At 39.7% G+C, this 19,785-nt stretch overlaps 1 protein-coding gene across 1 annotated transcript in view; it reads left to right on the plus strand.

Moving 5' to 3' along the window:
• Window positions 1–19,785, plus strand: part of MYBPC1 (myosin binding protein C1) — a gene marked incomplete at both ends in the record, with an annotated part of 66,264 nt that overhangs the window by 45,924 nt on the left and 555 nt on the right. Inside the window, 13 exons of the mRNA XM_084206279.1 lie at window positions 646–779; window positions 1,916–2,072; window positions 2,584–2,688; window positions 3,315–3,503; window positions 4,122–4,256; window positions 8,886–9,053; window positions 9,529–9,617; window positions 11,015–11,210; window positions 11,800–11,939; window positions 13,686–13,845; window positions 15,297–15,433; window positions 16,333–16,519; window positions 18,807–18,865. Coding sequence (XP_084062405.1) covers window positions 646–779; window positions 1,916–2,072; window positions 2,584–2,688; window positions 3,315–3,503; window positions 4,122–4,256; window positions 8,886–9,053; window positions 9,529–9,617; window positions 11,015–11,210; window positions 11,800–11,939; window positions 13,686–13,845; window positions 15,297–15,433; window positions 16,333–16,519; window positions 18,807–18,865 — 1,856 coding nt within the window. The remainder of the gene's footprint in view (window positions 1–645; window positions 780–1,915; window positions 2,073–2,583; window positions 2,689–3,314; window positions 3,504–4,121; window positions 4,257–8,885; window positions 9,054–9,528; window positions 9,618–11,014; window positions 11,211–11,799; window positions 11,940–13,685; window positions 13,846–15,296; window positions 15,434–16,332; window positions 16,520–18,806; window positions 18,866–19,785) is intronic.

Here is a 19,785-nt window from a genome sequence, read left to right on the forward strand (position 1 = left end):
GACCAAAGTTTTAGAAAACATGTTTTTTTAATTGAAACTGAGAGATGTGGGATATCGGTATTACAAAAAGTATTGGTGGGATTTAGGGAGAAGGAAAAGGGAAGTGGTACTAGAGGGGAATGATCATTGTTATATTTCTAATTTGTTAAAAAAAGTTGCAAGAGGATATGAATCAGTTGTTCTCCGTGCACACAGTGTATAACAAAAGTGATAATTTTGTTTTCAGAAGAGGATTGGGGTTTATAAATTTTTAAACTGCAAGGACAGTGAAGGCTGAAGCGTGGTTAAACGGGCCATAAAAAAAGCCCACAACTGAAATTCTCAAGAGCCACTTAGAAGAAAGCTCTCTCAAAAGTTACCTGAATATACATAATTCTGCCTCAGGGAAACAGTTGTATATTTTTTTCATATGGTCTTTTTATTCCAAACTGTCTATGGTGCCATGATTTCTTTTTCATCAGACAGCTATTTTCTTAAGCTTAGATTTTTCTTCACAACTTTTCTTTAAAACAAAACTCAGTTGCTTAAAAATACCAAGAAAATAAAACATAGAGCGTGTTTCTCTGTGTTGCAGACTTGTGCCAGGTCGCTGAGCTCCCAGAGCAGCAGCTCCATGTCTAACTTGGACAATCTCTCCTTTTTCAGATCCTCCTAAACTTCACCTGGATGGTCTTGGGGAAAACAACACTGTGACAGTAGTGGCAGGAAACAAACTACGACTTGAGATCCCCATCACTGGTGAACCACCTCCAAAAGTCTTTTGGAGTAGAGGGGACAAGGTACACTGTCACTCTAGATGTTTCCTTAGCTTAACCAGGAGCCTTTTCCTTCAAAAAATAATCCTTGGCCTTTTGAAGAAATTTATTTTAATGGCAGAAAATAAGGGGGAGATGCCCTGTATTTAAAAATGCTCATTGCTCAAAAAAGAAGGGTAAATCAGAAAAATAATTTTTAGAATCCTTTGGGTCTTTTTAAGGAAAGCCTGAAATTAATAAGGAAAAAAAAAAGGTATGGGTTTACTATAAAAAATAGTAGAGGAGAAGGATATATTGGATGCAGAAGAAAAGTTGTGATAAATTACCAAATGGCTACTTCTTCTGTACATCCAGTGCCCAGAATGGCTGCCAGGTTTTGGCAGGAAGCCATGATATGGTCTGGTTTTGGAAAATGAATGATAAATACTAATGGAGTTCAAGTCTCAAATGAAACAATTGGCTGGGCAATTGGGGTGGGGTCTTGCATCTGGTGTCTCAAAGCAAAACTTTCACTTAGATCAATCCCTGGCTGTGTAAATACCAAAATAATAGTTTTCCAAATTTAAATTTTCATTGTGCAATGTAGAAGCTGGGACATTTTACCACTAATGCATTCATCAAATCTATCTGGTCCAGTCTGTGACCACTATTTTTCAAATATGAATTGTAGTGTCACCACTGTGGTCCTGTCCAAACAGGGAATTATTCCAGGAGTGCTCCTACTCCAAAACATATGACAGCATTTGAAGTCTGTGAGGAGAAGCTACTGACCATTACAACCACTCTGACCTTTAAAGTGAATTATTTCCTTTTGATCTCAATTTTGGAAGAATCAGCTTTTCTTTTTCCATCAAATTATTTATATATGGTGTTGGCAAAAGTGTGCTCTGCCTCAAAGGAGAAGCCTAATGCCTCATCCTTTGTGATGCAATGACTTAATTGAGTAGTAAACAGTTACCATGTTTTACTTATTTTAATTATTTTGACATTTTTCTCATCATTAGGTGACTAAAATGCTGAGGTTTGGTGTGGTTTTTCTTAGAGTTGCTTTAATATTTTTGTTGAAGTGACCAGTACTACTTTCAAATTTTGATTTCTGAGTATTTTGATTCTCAAACCCAGAAAGTATTATTTTTCCCTCTGCTCCCTGTGGTTCCTAGATGGTCACAGACAGTGGAAGAATTCGGGCAGAATCATACCCAGACAGCAGCTGCCTGGTCATTGATGCAGCTGAGAGGGATGATTCAGGTCCTTTCAGAATCACTCTAAAGAATGAGGCTGGAGAGGACACAGCTCTGATCAACATTAAAGTGGTTGGTAAGTCATGTGAAACAGAGCCCATGAGCCATGTCTTTTATCACTGGGGCAGAGTCTCTGCAAACTTCTATTTTCCTATTTTTCCCCGTTGCCAGGTGTGGAGCTGGGATGCAAGGGTACTAAGGGTGGGTGTCACTGAAGGGAGTAGGAGCTTGGAAGGGATTTAAGTAGGAGCTGATTATTGCTGCTGCCAGGGGCCAAACTTCTCTGATTGCCTCAGGCTGTCCTCATCACTCCTGGTTCTCCCTGGGGTGTGGGCTCTGTCTTGGCACACGCCCTCGAGAGCATCTCAAGTGTCATGACCCTGCAGAGGACCTTGGCATTCATCCATTCCTAAACACCAGCCAGGATCCACTAAATTTCTTTTTTCCCGCTCTCTCTCCTCATCAGGAATTCCTTTTGCACCTCAAAAACTATTTAGATTTGTTTCTTATTTGACATTTTTAATTTCAACCTACACAGAAAGAAAGATTTATTTTTTTTTTAATAATATTTACTTTGTTTACAACAGATGTTCCTGATCCTCCTCAGGCACCAAACGTGACTGAGGTGGGTGAAGACTGGTGTATTATGACCTGGGAACCTCCAGCAAATGATGGTGGATCACCCATTTTAGGTACATATTATTTTTTTTGGTGGTAACTCTCTAATACAGACGAAAGAAGAAAACACCAAATAGTGGATGCAGCAGAATTTGAGTTTAGCTCAGGCCCTGGAAAGTGGTACTGGGAATATCCAGTAGCTAGAATGTTCTACCTATTCTGACTTTATCAAATACCTATTTTTCTAATGCTTTGAGGTTTGTCATTTTCCATCTTGTTACATTATTACATACCCTACTTGAAAGTCAACTTCTAATAAAACCAAACTTGGCATTGTTATTAGTATGTTTGTGCTAAAAGGAAATTTCAGACACAATTTACTGAGTAAAGTGGAATACCTTTTAATACACTGAGCCAAGAAAGGGCCAGAGGGGCCCAGAGGTCAGTAGAACCAGGCCCTTTTCACTCTGAACCAAACACAGCAGTCTTCTAAGTCCATAAAAAAGTTCATATATGGCTCTGAAAGCAAATAGGTGACTCTCAGATAGTTTGCAATGAGGAAAATTATCACTCTGAAGCTAGAAGGGAATATTGAGGTGTATCCAGGTAAAAAATTGTCACTGGGCAGTCAAAAAATAGACCTTTTATTACTGACCTTTATGCCATCACTTATTATGATAAAATCTTTTCTGGTCAAAAGGATATTTCATTGAGAGGAAAAAGAAACAAAGCTCCAGGTGGATGAGGCTGAATTTTGAACTGTGTAAGGAAACAACTTTTGAGCCAAAGAAAATGATTGAAGGCGTTGCTTATGAGGTCCGTGTGTTTGCTGTCAATGCCATTGGCATGTCCAAGCCAAGCATGCCCTCCAAGTCCTTTGTTCCTTTAGGTAAGTAACCAAAAGCAGAGATAGGCATGCATTTAGAAAATAACCATTAATATATGTTATTAAAGTCACCTAAAATATATAATTTTTCATTAGTGTGACAGCTAGAAGGCTCTGTCAATCCCACAGTGATGGGCTAACTCAGTGGCCTTTTCATATAAATAAACAGATTTTCAAACTATGGTGACAACCACAAGTCCTTGTAGAAGAAAGGTATCTTGTTCTGTAGATCAGCAAAGGTTCCCCCAGAATGCAGAGGAGGAGGAGGAGGAAGGAGGGAGCTGTTACAGGTCCAGCATGTTCCCTTCTTGCCAGAAGGTACCTGCTGAGGTAGAATACACCACTTCCAACTTCCCTGCTCTACCTGCCACCGCTGCTTGTCCTTCTCTCTCCTCAGCAGGAGAAAATTATCTCTGGGTCAGGCTGTGAGCATAAATGGGGTGAGGCAGCTGCTTTCTCCTCGTGTGGTCCTAACTGGGGAAGACATGCCAGGGATGATGTGAAATCATCCTCTGAGGCAGGATAGCCCGCCACCTGTGATGCTAAACTAGAGAAACACAGCCCATAAACATAAACCTTTCATGGCAACACGGTGTTCTGCCTTCTCCCTGCTTGCTGCAGCTGTTACCAGCCCCCCAACTCTGCTGGCAGTGGACAGTGTGACCGACACCTCGGTGACAATGAAGTGGAGGCCCCCGGACCAGATCGGGGCGGCAGGGCTGGACGGCTACGTGGTGGAATACTGCTTTGAAGGAAGTAAGTGAGAGCATCCGGGGTACCTGACTCACAGGGAAAGTGGGTGAGACTGTCTCCGTTTTTTCTCTACAGGTATCAGGTGCTCTGGCTGTCAGGCAGAGACTAATCAGGCAGAAAACCTCAAGGAGCAGGGTTTTGTTCAGGCTTCCTTTGGTTTGTATTCCAGATGCCACCCACTGACTGTGGTTCGACATATCTTACACTTGACTTGAAATCCAAATCAAAAGCCATATAGTCTGTTGTAATGTGCCAAGTACCATGTAATAACCCCCCTCTTTCAGATGCTAAATGAGAGTTAGGGCAGTAAAGAGTTCATTGGTGGATGAAGGCATAGGAAATAATGGTTACAAGTGTGGCCCAAAAAATATGTTCAGGTTGGCTGGGTTTTAGGGACAGGAGGTCCTCAGTGTGGTAATCCCTATGTTGACATATGACTAACTTCAAGTGCCAGCTGCCAGTGCTGAGAACAGCCTTTCCAATAGTTCCTGCAGAAGTCATCTAGGCATGCAAAGACCATGTCTAGATATTTAATTTCTCCAACATTTCAGTGCAGCTTTGGGGATCTTTAGCTATGATAAAAACAAAAATATTTAAGAACTGAAGGAGGAAGATAGAGTGAATTAAATTTTGAGAGTAAAATAAGAAGGAACAGGGAAATATAAATTATATTTTACAACTAAGAGTCTTTTGGTGATCAAGCAGCAGAAACTTAGTATTTTCCAGCAGATTTTCTTCTGAACTGGCATCAAATTAAGCCTGTTTTCAAAAAGTCAAATCCACCAGCACCTGGGTAAGTATCAAATAGCCTGGAGTGGTATGGGCAATACCCAGCCTCTGTGGACCAACACCACCAACTGCAGCAATGTTGTGGATGTGATGAAGGGCACACAGTTATCCCCAGCTCCACTGCTGTTGCTCTTAACTGTGCTGTAAATCAAGCGAGGGGTTGAGCACCTTTTTTTCACAAAGGCATTTATTGCAACGAAAGCTTCCCACGAACGCAGTCTGCAGCCTGGAGACAGAAGGTAGAGGACAGAACGTGTCATTCATGCTGTCACATGTTCCAGATTCAGAAAATCCAGGAAAACAGTAGGTCATAAACGTGGCCAGGGGCCACGGCATCAGAGTCCACTCAGCTCTCTCCCAGGAGAGTGGGAGGGGTGTGAAGAACCACCACTGGCTTTTCTCAGGAGCACTCAGCCTCTTGTAGTATTGAGATGAATATCTTTAAGGAGCAGGACTGCAAGGAGCTCCGGGACCCGGAGGAGAGTACCTGAAGGCAGACACAGCTGGAATGGTAGGAAGGGTTTTCCTTGTATTTTGGGAGGGAGCTGTGGGAACAGCTCAGAGTGAGTAAGCACGCAGTCTTCCATCAAGGTGCAGTGTTCTGGCTTTGTTTCCACTGCACAGGCCAGGTGTAGGGGAATATTGAGGGGACCATCAATGTGAGGACTTCAGTGTATGCTGTATATTGTGCTTCGTGTAGCAGTGGGTAGAATGGAAGGGAAAAGTTAAAAGTGCTTGACGTTAGAGTATGTGATATCCAAATCAAGTGATAGGATGAAAAATACAGACAGGTTAATTCAAAGTATGGCTTTGGAAAGGAATCTTCTAAATCTGTCTTCAAAGGGCTGTTAGACAGAAGAACATTGTATACCTGTTAAATGGAACAAATTCTTTACTTTTTTTTCCAGATAGGTTTTAAACACATGAAGATACAACAAAATGGCAGCCAAGTCTGTCATTTTACTGTTACCCACCTCAGTTAAAATACAATGTATTTTACATAGTTTTGAGTGTTTATGTATATCTATATATACCTCCTATATATGCATATACATCTATATATACACAATTGACATTATGTATATATGTCATGAAAATGCTTAGGAAGAAGCAAGATAAGTAGAAAATGCCAATTTTAAAATGCCAATTTTAAAATACCAATTTTAAAAGTTGTGTTATTGGATTATTCATTTTTTTCTCTCTGTTCACTTGTTTTTTCCCTTCTTGTAATATCTTAGTGCCTCTTTTTTCTCAGCCCCATTCTGCCTCAAACTAATTTTTTCTGTAATGTTTAATAATTCATTTTAATTTCAAGATACTTTTTATGACTGTCTATATTCATTCTGCTGCTTTTTTCTCTTAGTTATCTGTTTGTAAACTCATCTGTATTTACATTCTCCATTCTTTCATTGTTGTCACTGAAGTAGTTTTCAAGAGGGCTTTTTAGAGTCTTTCTTAATATAGCAATCATTAGAAGAAGTCACAAGCTGACAATAGGAAGACAAAAAATATATATAAAGATAATTTAGAAGAATAATGTATCATAAACATTGGTTTGGTTTTGGAAAACTGGTATTTCTCTTTAGTCAGAACCACATAACTTGATCAACATGGTGGATTCTTGGAGTCCTTAACTATGTACACTCCATGCTTGTTACTGTACTGGAGTCTCATCATGAGAATCCTGACCCAGCATTGCATACTGTGAATAACATGAATATAGAATATATAGGTGTATATATATAGAGAGAGAGAACTCCCCAGGCCTAGTTTGCAGTATCCAACTTTGGCCCTCTTGCTGTGGAGATGTAGAGCAGACCAAATCCTGTTGATACAGGAGAAGTCAGTCCCTAGTAAAGTGCTGCTGACTTTTGGGGGCATTTGGAGGGCAGCCTGGGGAGCACAGCCCGAGTGTTCCTCGTGACAATATGTTTATCTGCTTGTAACAGGCTGCTGTACCTGCAGATGATCTGTTTTTATAGCCAGTAAATAAGTACTTCAGAGAGTTTCTGTTGGCTGAGACCCATGCCAGTGCACTCATCCAGGACCATGCCAAAAAACTAGAATAGTATTTTTATTATGCTGAAAGTAGCCAGGTCCAGGATTATGGGAAATCCAGGGCAGTGATAACTTTGTTCAGGAAATAAAGCTTAGGGTTTACATCCTATCTGTCATCATCCATGGGTCTGGTCTTCTTTAATCTTCTATCTATGTTACCTTTAGCTAAATGTGTTCTCTTCCTCTGTTTCCCCCAAGTTTTTTTCCAAGACCTCTATTTTTTCTGTCTCTCTTACTCAGAATTTATCTCTGATTTTCTTATCTCTTCTACGATGTGTTTTCTTCTCCTTCTACACTTTCTCTCATCATCATTTTGTTTCATTTCTCTCTTCCAAGTGTTCCTTTCGTCTCTTCATATTCCTAGGGCTATTCTGGGGCCCAAAACACTCATAGAACTTTATATCCTCCTCTTCTTTCATCCTTTATCTTTCCTGTGGGCATCACATATAATTGTTCTGTGATCTAGATGCCCTCTTTCCATCTCTTCTCTCTCTGCAGTCTCCCTTAATATGGGTTCTCTAAATCTGTAAAGCCCAGCATCTATCTTTGCATACTTACTAACAGGAATTGCTAACCACTGACAAAATTCTCCATCTGTGTGAAAGTGGGTGTCTCTGATTAATTTTAAAGATGGATTCTCTCAAGGTATATCGACAGATCTGTCTGAGGAATTGGGGGAGCCACCTTTTAACCTGGAAGGTACAGTATTCCACAAAGGATATAAGTCTTCTTTAATGAAAGAAAAAAGCATCTCTTCATAAAAGTAAAGATAAATTCCTGAATTTTAGGGGCAACAGTCGATGGAATTTTCCATAGTATAGGTGTAAGGGGAGGGGGAGATACTTGGGAAACAGTCATTGATTGAAATCCTTTTCTGCTTGAAGCTTGAAGGAAAACCTAATTCCTAAAAGCAAGGCACTCAGTTATGGAATGTGCCACAGCACTATGCTCTAGTTCTGCAGGGCTCTCCAGTCCATAACAATTCTGTGTCTTCTGTGCCCATTTCATAGTGCTAGCTTTACATGATGTGGGAAGTACTGATCCTGACTTGCTAGTTCATAGACCTGGCCCCTGTGCCCAGTGCCAGCAGTGTCAGGGCAGTCTGTGCTGGGAGGACAGGGTGGATAAGAAAGTATGGTTTGTAATGGAAGCTGCTTGAAAGACTGTACTCTTATGATCACTCCATGAATTTCCTGCGACCACCTGGGGGTAGGATTAAAAATCCCAGAATGCTGTAATTATGTGAATAATTCTGACACAGCCTTCCTTTTTTAAAGGCATGAGGAGAGATGGCATTTCATTGCAATGTGTAAATATTCTGTGTTTTTTTTACTTCTGTTATACTTTCAAGGGTACTCAGTACTGGTTGAAATTAATTGCAAAACCCATTTCTCTTCAAGGAAGCTGTTAAAGCAATGATGAGTGCTTTTGCAAATACATTCTTCGTCCCCCTTGTTTTATTCTAGCTGAGTTTAAATATCTAACCATTTTTCTCTCTGGTATACTTAAATTATAGACATATTTAATAACATTTGTATAATTATATAAATATACGAATATACAAATACGTAATCAACAGAAAGTCTTTAGGGTTTGAAACATTCTTCCTACATCCGAAAATGAATCTACGTTGTGTTACAGCATAATTAGAAAAACAAAATAGAATTATTCATTAGATCTAACAAATCTATTTTTGTTCTGTAATTTTCCTTGTCCATGCTGTGGATGTATTTATAATTCCCTGTTCTTTGGATTTGTCCTCCTCCCCTCACTTCCCTAAACCAGCTGATGAATGGATCGTGGCTAACCCAGAACTGACAGACAAAACAAAGTTTACTATCAACGGCCTTCCAACTGGCTCAAAAATCCTTGTGAGAGTAAAAGCTGTGAATGCTGCTGGTGAAAGTGAGCCCAAGTACCACCCACAGCCTATTTTAGTCAAGGAAGTGATAGGTAAGATCCTGCTGCCTACATTTACCCACAAATGCACCCTGTTTCTAATACCTGGGGTTTTTTAAGGCTGATATTTACTTTTTGCTGTTAACTGATGATATGGCTTTACAAAGCCGTTGTGTGGGGGCTAGAAATCATAAAACCATCTTTGGATAATTCATAATTTTGTTTCATTTCTGAGCCTTTATGTCTCGGTTTTTCAGGACATTCTTTCTGCAGAACTTGATCCTGATGGTACTTTTTTTAAGTTCCTCTAAGCTTCCCATCTAGTCCTACCATTGTAGCATTTAGTGTTAAAAAAGCTGATGGTGTCCTGAATGCAACACTGGGGGACCAAGAAATTTAAGACACCTCACTCATTAGTCACTTCTGGGAGTTTTAGACCACAGTGTCTCCTTTTTATACTGATGCACACGAGTGCTGCCTCGCTTAGAAAGGAAGATAAGTGCTTAACACAAGCTTTTGTTTTGTTCAGAACCTCCAAAGATTCGTCTACCAAGACACTTAAAACAAACCTATACTCGAAGAGTTGGAGAAACTGTGAATCTTGTTATTCCTTTCCAGGTAAGAACTAAAAATACTGAGAGAAAAATTCTTTTTACATTTTCGTTTTGCCTTTCTTTTTTTTTTTTTTTTGATACTTCTGCTTTTTAACTGATTTCTGTAACTTTGACCAGTCAGCTAACTTAAGCACATGTGGAAGAACTCTGAAGTACAGAGGTGCTTGAAAGTTTTTGGTTCAACATCTCAAACAAATTTTGTTCAGCCAAGTAATGAATTAGGTAACTCAGACAGACAGACTGATTGGTCATCTGTCATCCAAAGGACACTTACAAATCTTCACAGTAGACATTGCACATGAGACAATGCACAATGCAAAGGGGCTGCACTGGAAGCAGTTAAATATATGGGTATCAAGAGTGGCACAGAAGCATTTAATAACTTCCTTGTCACGAGAGAGGAGAAGTGAGGGGAAGAGAAGCAGACTGCAGCTGTTAAATCCTTGAGATCACAACTGTAATATGATTATTTCTAAAATATGTAACCTGTTTTCCCACAGCATCATGTTAACCTTCATTCCCATACCTTTTAAACAGCACCAGCCTCTCTCCTTGCAGGGTCCTTCTTCTGAATAAAAGGATTATGGCAGAGCTCATTTCTATTTCATGTCTGCACATTTTGAAATACTGGATGGGCATAACTCAGCTTCACAGAGGCTGTTAAAAGCCTCATAAAAGCTTGATCAGCAATACACTGCAAGACATATTTCTCTTGAGAAATTAAAGGAATATTTTATGGTTATTCTCTAAGATAAGGTGTTAAAAATGGTGTGAGATTATCCTTTTCAGACAGCACCTGCAAACTGTTTGCCTGTGGAAGGCAAATCCCACAGCAAAGCAGGTGAAATTCACTCTACTTTAAGTACCTATATTGGGCACTTAGACACACAAAAAATGGCACACAAAAGAGATCAATCCTTCCTAGCAGCTATTACAACTTCCTTTGTAATGAAAGAAGAGAGTTTAGGATCCTTGGAGGCTGAATCTATTACTTTCCTCTTTCACTGGCAATGTAGAGAATGTAAGCATTTCCAGAGAGATAAATACTTTGAAATACTTTGTTCTATATTTTCTGTGGGTTATTTTTTCTCCCTTTTCTTTCAGAAAACTGGAAATGATTTGTCAACTTAGCCAGAGAGATAATCGTCCACTATAGTGAGAAATTGCAAATATTTGCAGTCTCCTGAGGGAAAAAAAAAAAAAAAAAAGCTACACTTTAGATCTATGTATTGATATGATTTCATCTGTGAGTGGTGTATAATTTTAAAAATAATTCTGTTTCTTTCAGGACAGTTTTTACTTCCTGTTTGGGGAAAAAAAAAAGGAATTAATCCTATTTCCTTCTCTTCCCTTTTCTCTCCCAAAAAAATCATACCAAAATTGTTTCCTGGCTCCTTGCAGGGAAAACCAAGGGCAAAAGTATCGTGGGAGAAGAACGGCGCTCCGATTGACAAGAACGACATCAACATCCGCAACACGGAGCAGGACACCATCATCTTCATCAGGAAGGCAGAGCGGGGCCACTCCGGAGAGTACGACATGAAAGTGGAGGTGGAGAACCTGGTGGACAAAGCCACCATAGACATTCAGATCGTTGGTATGTTTGGAGAAATGGAAATCAACCCAGCCGTTCCAAGGCCACAGGAAAATGGGAGTGCCGGCATCTTTCTTGGCTGGGATTTCTCTCCATGTTCAATTATTTGGCTGTAGATTTGGGGTCTCTCAGGAAACCTCCCTACACCATTGTGTTGTTGGAATGTGTCAGTCTCTTTTTTCCTCATGTTCTTGCCTACCCAGGATGCAAGATTTTTCCTGTTGAGTGGTACCCACAGACAGTAATGGTAGCAAATTCCCAGTAAGTTTGTCACAAATGCAGTGTGGAAGAAATCCTAAATGCTGAAAGTAGGAAAGATAGGAAAGACAGGCAAGAAAACACATTTATTTTTCTTTTTAGCATGCATTCCTTTACATAATAGGGAAAACTGGCAGCACAACTTTATTAAATTTATTGTAATTCTGACACGCCTTCACTTTAAAGAGTTTTATTTTACAACGACATCTTACTTTTGACTTTTTTCTTCTTTTTTTTTCTGTAAGAAAGTTTGATTCCTCTCTCTAATTGGAAGATGTGTGTGAGGAAAAGACAGAGAAAGCAAACAGTAGAATACGTCATATTTTTGTTGCAGATCGCCCAGGCCCACCAGAGGTTGTGACTATTGAGGATGTCTGGGGAGAGAATGTGAATTTATCATGGAAGCCACCAAAAGATGATGGCAATGCTGCTATTACTGGGTACACTATTCAAAAAGCAGATAAGAAGAGTATGGTAAGTAATAAGGAGATGTTTAAAAGCTAGATGTACTCATAAATTCTCCCTTTTAAAAACAAAAAGCTTTACGTGCTTAAAAGGATGTAGGTGGACAAAGCACTGATTTATCAGCATTTGAAAATTCTCTACAGGACCCTCTAAAAGCTCTAAAAATCTCTTCTTCACTAAGCCTAGAAGTGGAAATATTTTCAAATTATTCCAAAGAGGAGGACTAAAACTGGGAAAAATAGGTGGATTTGAGAGAAGTAATTCTGCATTTTTCCTTTGCCTCAGGAGAGAAAATAAAACCTTAAAATATTAATCCTGAATTCAGTAGGCTGCTACCAGAACAAAAGTGTTCCGTTGCTGCTGTTTTCAAACCTGCAATGTCACACTGTGTAAGTCACTGCCACTCTACTACCCATGGCAAAACAGTACACAGGTACTTCTGTAACCACTCTGAGATTTACACATGAAAAGTGCAATACAGAAATATTTATTATTTTCATTAAACTAACAGAATTTTTTACCAAAAAAAATTTTAACTGTACTAACAAAAGTACAGCACTTTATTAAAAGACAGTAGTCAGATTCCCAGATTTAACATTTACTGCAAATTTAAACACTGGAAATCTAGGGCAATATTTAGGGAGCTGCCTTCTCCAAGAAAATCTTTTGCTGTCCTCTCCTATCCCACACATTAATATGTTGATGGAGATCATGTTCTGATCAATTCATTCTTCCTATGCCACTGTTTTCCTTCCCATCCTTCTTTTTTTTTTTTTTTTTCCCCTTTTCTTGAGACTGTAAGAAGATATGCTCTCTGGTACAGAGATGAGAACAATGTCCCCTCTAAATTACTGTGATAAGGAGAAAGTAACAACAGCCAGCAGCATCTAGAGTTCAGTGTGAAATGGATCATTCAGGTATTCAGGTCACTTTCCTCACCCTATCTGTGGGGGTGCATTTTGCAATTCTGGCACAGCTGGTCTTCTACAAAAAATTGTTTTCCCAAAGGAACTTTGGCTCTTAAAGCTGACCAAATATGAATGCAAACTGTGGTACAGGGAACTCAGCACAAGTTCATCTTTAGAAAAGCAAGAAAACTATTTAGGGCAGAGTAAAGAAAAGCAAAAACATTGCCGTGGTCATATTGCACTTTATATTAATTGCATTTTTAGCATTAACTTCCACCTCAGACGGTTGTTTAGGTATTGTGTAATAGGACAGAATCCACACGTCCTGTTACTGCTGCAAGACTAAAGCACTAAAACCCACTTGCCCATCTTGGCCTTTAGATACCAGAGGACCACAAGCACAGAGGAACATTTCTCATGAACACTCAGCCTGTGACAGAGAGGGCAGATTAGTGCAGTGGCCTCTTGTGAGAGCCTATTACTGCAGAACAGCACATGCTACTGCCTTCCCCACAGGAATGCAGTTTTGTTATCTGCAACTGTCCTTTCTCTGTCAGCAGAGTGGATTAGGAACGAGGGAGCCTGCCTTGCTCACACAACACAACCTTTGTAAGACTGCAGTTCCTAAAATGAACCCTTCCAGCTGCCAGTAACAATTCAGCAGGGTTCACCTCCTGTTTGACTTCCACTGCGCTGCACTGCTGCACTGCCATCATCACTCATCTCACTATTAATTATTGTCAGCTGCATTCTCTTCAAAGAAGAACCTGCTTGCTGATCCTTGCAGTGGATGCCTGGGCAGTGCAGGGTGCTGGGGAGAGCTGACCTTGTGTGTCTGTCCTTTCAGGAGTGGTTCACCGTGATCGAGCACTACCACCGCACCAGTGCCACCATCAACGAGCTGGTCATAGGCAACGAGTACTACTTCAGGGTCTTTGCTGAGAACATGTGCGGCCTCAGCGAGGATGCAACCATGACCAAAGAGAGTGCTCTGATTGCAAAGGATGGTTAGTTAATTACCCATGCCCCATCAAGGGGGAGGGCGGTGCTCAGAGGCTGGAAGGTGGCTCGAGGTAAAGGCCGTATCTCTAGAGTGTTCAGAGGCACTCCCAGCCCCAAGGCCAGGTCCAACAGCAAGGGCATTTCCTATTTGGATCTCTTGGCTTGCCCACATAGCTCACAGTCACTGTTTTTAGTCAGGAGTGGGTCATTTCTCCCATGATCTGACAATTTCTATGGTCTTGGATCTCAGACTCACATCACCACTAGCACATATGCATTGACAGGAGCGGGAGAGGAGTAAAGCAGCTGCTCTGTTAGAAGCAGTGGGTCACTGCCCTCCTCTGGAGACCTGGCATCAGCTGTGCAGGCACTCCCTCCACTTCAGGCAGGATGCAACAGAAAAGCATAGCCCCTGCTTCACATCTCTTGAAGGTGGGGCTAGGCAAAATCTGGTTCTGCAGTCAAAAATCCTGACATTTCAGAAGGTGTCAGTTGGAAATGGCACTGTAAACTTAAAAACTAGAAAACTTTCCTATGGAAAGGAGATTCTAAAAACAAATAGCTTACAGGACGAAAATCAAAGCAGTTTGCCTGAAAGAAAGGAATACGTAACATGCCATGATGCAGAGGACAGACAGCCTGTACAACCCACACAGCCAGGCTAAAAGACTCTGGAGTCATGAACAAGAGAATGGCTCTAGGAATTCTTTTTCAGCACTGCCTACTTGCCCTTCTCATGAGAGCAAGTATCAGGCCTAAGCTGCACGGAAGTCAGTATGAGAGCTTGGATCAGCTTTCAGGAAAGCAAAGCTGCATAATGACACCTGTGCACAGGAATAGATGTCTGTCTGTCCAGCCACTTTAAATGCCAGCTGAATGTGTGGCTGAAGAGGATTTGTTGGTGGTAATCTCCATTGCAGAGTGGAGATAAACTGGCAGTGAGAAAATATATTTTACTACTATGCTTTCCTGGTTCAGAAACTGCATCCATTCACTTTAGTGTCAGTGCACTGTTTGAAGCAGAAAGAAAAATTGATTTTCAGACACAGGGACAGTTTATAATCAGAACAAACTGCAAAAAATAATTGGCAGCAGAGTGAACAAGGCTTGCCAAAGACAGGCATCCTGCAGTACACAGGTTAGGATCCATCCTGCACTGTAGCACGCAGGGCATGCAGGCACAGAAACGGAATGAACCTGCATTGCTTTGTGTACCACCTGCACAGGAAACAAAGAGAAGCTCTCAGACATCAGTTCCATAGCATGATCAGGGGCTATAGTCACTGTGCAGACCCACCTCCAGCCTGCCCTGCACGTGCAGCTACTGGAGCCACGTTGGTACCTAAAGCAGTGCGGATCAGAACTGACTCCCTGCAGCCATTTATTGCTTGGGTGTTTAGCTACCTGCCAAGGCTCTTTTTGTAAATGTTCATTTATAAACATTTTCCCTTCACAGGTAAAGTGTACAAATACCCAGTTTACGATGACTTTGACTTCAGCGAGCGGCCGCTGTTCACGCAGCCCCTGGTGAACACGTTTGCTGTCGCTGGTTACAATGCCACCCTGAACTGCAGCGTCCGGGGCAACCCCAAGGTACAGCACAGCTCTGACTGCAGTGCTTAAAACACCAGAGTTTAACCTGACAGTGAAAATGACACCCAACCTTCACCATTTAACCCACAAGCCAGGCTGGAGGCAAACAGACAGGTGTGGGTTCTAAGGAATGCAAAAATAAAGGAGCTGCTTACCTGTGCTACAGGCACTACAATAGTTAAGTGCCAGAACCTGAGGAAAAGGCTGGGCTTCACGGGGACTCTCACTGACAGCATCTCTACACTTAATATAGCAGTAAAACTTCTTACTAAAAGCCATAATTATTCTATAAAGAGTTAATTATTCTCAAAGTAAGCACATTCCAGCAATGTTCTGGGTACCATGTTGTTTCTCAGACCCACTGCACGATGTGTCTTGCACTTTCTTTTGAATTGTGTCTTTTTGAGATCTTTTCTTCTGGTGTGAGAAACTGAACTGGCTCAGTAAAATGAGAAATCCAGCGTGCTGTTCACCCTTCACCTTCACAGTTTCTGACTGTGCAAATTACTGTGGAAAAATATGTTTTTCCTATTGACTTAGAGTAATTGGATGTCAAAAGCTAATCATCAGATGTTTGCTATCATTACGCAGTTCTTGTATTGATAACAGGCTTGTACTTATGACTTTAATTAGCTGATAAGAGCTGCATTGAAAAAAAAGTGCTAAAAACTAGATGATGCAGCCAATGCTTATCTTTCAGTTTAGATTTACAGTTTCCTTTCTATCACTACTTAATCTATTTTTTATCATTTCTTGATTACTCAGCTTTAACTGAACACCACAAAATAGGGCATAAAATATTTCAGTTCACAGGTTTGTGCATTTGAGCTTGCTTTTTTGTTGTTGTTGTTGTTGTTTGTTTGCTTGGTTGTTGTTGTTGCTGTTTCTTCTTACCACAGCCCAAAATAACGTGGATGAAAAACAAAGTGCTGATAATGAATGACCCAAGGTACAGGATGTTCAGCAACCAAGGCGTGTGCACCTTGGAGATCCGCAAGCCCAGCCCCTACGACGGAGGCACTTACACCTGCCGAGCAGTCAATGAGCTGGGAGAGGCAGAAGTGGACTGCAAACTGGAAGTAAGAGGTAAGGCCTTCAAAACATTGCCAACACCCTCTTTGCCTGAGCACTGTCTACAGAGCTGAAAGGATGCAAGGCAAGTGCAAAAGGCAGTTCAGCTTTCCTGGATTAAATCAGTAGCTCTGTTAGGACAAAATAATACTGGTTGCTTTCTTTTGCTCTGTTTCCATTAATAGAAAATTTTTGTGAATTTCAGGTAGTTTGGAATTAACTGGGATACCATGAATGGTAACAGGACTTGTATAGGATGATTAATGAATAATCTCAGGGCCATATTTTTCAGAAAATTACTTCCTAGGAAAAGATAGGGTCATACTTAGCTGGACTAATTCCTACCAAAGGCTTAGTTTCAACTGTGGAATAAACTGTTTCTCAAAAAAATTATTCTGAGCTTATACATAAGGAAAGCTGCCTAAAGAGAGCTGATAGGAAGTGTCTAACTAAGGAATTCAGAGGTTATTTAGGTTACATCATTATGCTTTAATTACATTACTGCCATAAAGCTAGTCTATAATGAAAACCAAATTTAATTTTTTTTAATTGTTGAACTGTGTTATTTTGCATTTCAGTTTCCATTTTCTGTATTTTCTGATGTATCTTGTCCCACAGCTCAGATTTGCCAGCAAGCAGACATTTCAATAGATGTTTCATCTATGCTAAGTTGAGCACTTAAATAATGTAATGAAAATAAGAATAATGCATTTCTTAGTTTTTATTTTTTATTTTTAAGATACTGTCTTTAAAAGGCGATGTCCTCATCATGGAAGATTGCTTTCTTTAATCACAAGCAAACTTTCTATTTCACAGCATAACAGAAGACCTCAACACCTGAGAAAGTTACTCTTCTATTTTCTTTATACTGGAAAGCCAAGTTATGTTGTTAAGTGAACACAGCAGCTGAAGCTCAGCAAACCAGGATAGGCTCAGCATCTGCTCTAGGCAAATATAGCAAATTACTCTTAAACAGCCAGACTACAAACACAACATTACACCTCATTTCTCTCTTCTGTTGACTTACATGTTGATTTATCACCCTCTTAAGTTTCCCAGCCTGTTTGTTCCTTCAGGAGGGCTCCCCAGATGACTGCTCACCATGCTGATGCAGAGCAGAGACCTTCGGATTTCTGACTCACTGGAAATGAATTGCAGTGTGTGTGTGTGTTTGTTTTCATATGTACAGCTTTAAACCACTTCACCTTTATTCCAGCAAGTCAGACTACCAGTCTGGATTTGAAAGACGATGAGATAGAATTGAATCTTATTTGAATAAGAATAACAGGCTCAAGGCTCTGATGCCTATCTGGTAAACATACAAGCTACAGTGCTATTACTACAGATTGTAGGTTTGACTTACTAGGAAGTCCTGCTAGAGAGCTCTATGCCATGCAAGAGTATTTATTGTAGCAAGCTATGTTTCCTTACGCTGGCTAGAATTACTTTTAGCCATCCATCTCTGACATATTGGAGAACCTAAATTTCTTGTGCCTATATAAATGTACAGCCCCAAAAGTATCTGAACAGCCTAGGATTTCAGAGTGTGCATAATTTTGGAATATTCTGGCTATGAATATTATCAGTATGCTACAATTTTCTATATTTTAGCCATTTTCTTACACTATTTTAGGTGCAAAATTAACCCCCCTAGTTGTTGCTAAATGTAATGCTCATTTCCTGAAAATGTTTTAGTGATACATATAAGCACAATTAAAATGATAAAAACTTATTCTGTCCTCATAAGAGGTTTTTCACATACTGATGATATTTCAGACATACAATCTTTTGATCTTTGGTTTTAAGTTTTGCTGAGTGAATTTAAAGATGGAAGTTACATAACCTACTCAGTGCAATTACACATTTAGTGGCTTCTTTTGTAAATGTGTTCATGTAAAAAGTCATGTAATAGATTACTCTTTCTTATCTATATTGAAAGATAATAACACATGCAGAATCTCATTACAAAAAATACTGCATATATCTTTTGAGTTTGTTGAAGTAGATCCCTAAATTTGGCTCTAAATCTCTCATTACAAGCATTAAAAAACTGATTCCTTATCAGCTTCACTGAAGTCGATGAAAAGAATTAGATAAGATGCTGAGCTTCTTTTATCATGGAAAAAACAGCTTTGGAGAACCTTTATCTTAGAACTGAAATAAAGGTTGGTGATCAGTCTAATAACAGGTTGGTGATAGCAAAGTTTTTGTACAAGAAATTTTATTTTTAAAAGGTGTTAAGATCAACTGGGAAAAATTTCAAATGCAAATAAATACCACTATAAATATTCTAATTCTGCAGTGATCTATCATGGAGTAATTAACCCAGGAGAACCACTCAGCTTGGCGGGGGATAATCAGGTTTACAATGCGCGTACTCCTCTGGACATTCCATTTCATTCCCACCCTCTCTTTCCACATGCAAATGCCTTGTCTGCATGCTAAGTGTGTATTTCTTTGCTTTTTTAGATTAAACTAGCTAGAGTCTCATGGCATACATTGTCTATGTCACATGAGCAAAGAAGGCCAAATTAATCAAGACAATATCCAAGCATGGATATTTAATATCAGAATTACTGAGGCTGTAGTCATATTAGATAAAAGTACATGTATCTATAAAGAATTCATTTAATGACTGGGAATATATTTGACCACAACACTTAGATCTTTCCAACAGAAAGAAATATGCATTTCAAATAAACCATCTCTCAATTAGTTGTAGAATTATTGAAAAACCAGAAGTATCATAAAGTCATTTGCTGCACTTAAAAGGCATTCTTTATAGCACATTACTCTTTGATCAGAAATTAGTGCTCAGAATGATAATCTGTTAAATTCATGCCTGAACTTAACCTACCAATTTTAAGGACGAAATCTTGAGTCAGTTACTTACAAGCAGAAAATTTTATGTCATTTACTTCATTTCTTCTAGAGCTTATTTTGCATTCAAGTTCGTTGGGGTTCAGAAAATTTGACTCTTTCTGTAGAAATGTCTCTTTCCTTGCACACTTGCCCAGATTCAGAATATTAACAGTGCAGTTTTAAAATGACAGTGATGCCCAGAAACTGGTCTGCAATGTATTATGCATCCAGGTTTCAGTCCTAAAACACATTAGGAGATCAGACTGGATAATGTTTCCACAGCTTTCTAACCACTGGGGTATTTTTCTTAAAAGGCTGCAATAGGTAAAAAGTTCAGAGCTTTTATAGACATACACATAGATAAGTGTATATATATATATGTATATATGGCTGTTTTATAGAGTCAAAATGTTTAATTA

The sequence above is a fragment of the Fringilla coelebs genome, assembly GCF_963513975.1.
Source record: "Fringilla coelebs genome assembly, chromosome: 5".
NCBI classification, from domain to species: domain Eukaryota; kingdom Metazoa; phylum Chordata; class Aves; order Passeriformes; family Fringillidae; genus Fringilla; species Fringilla coelebs.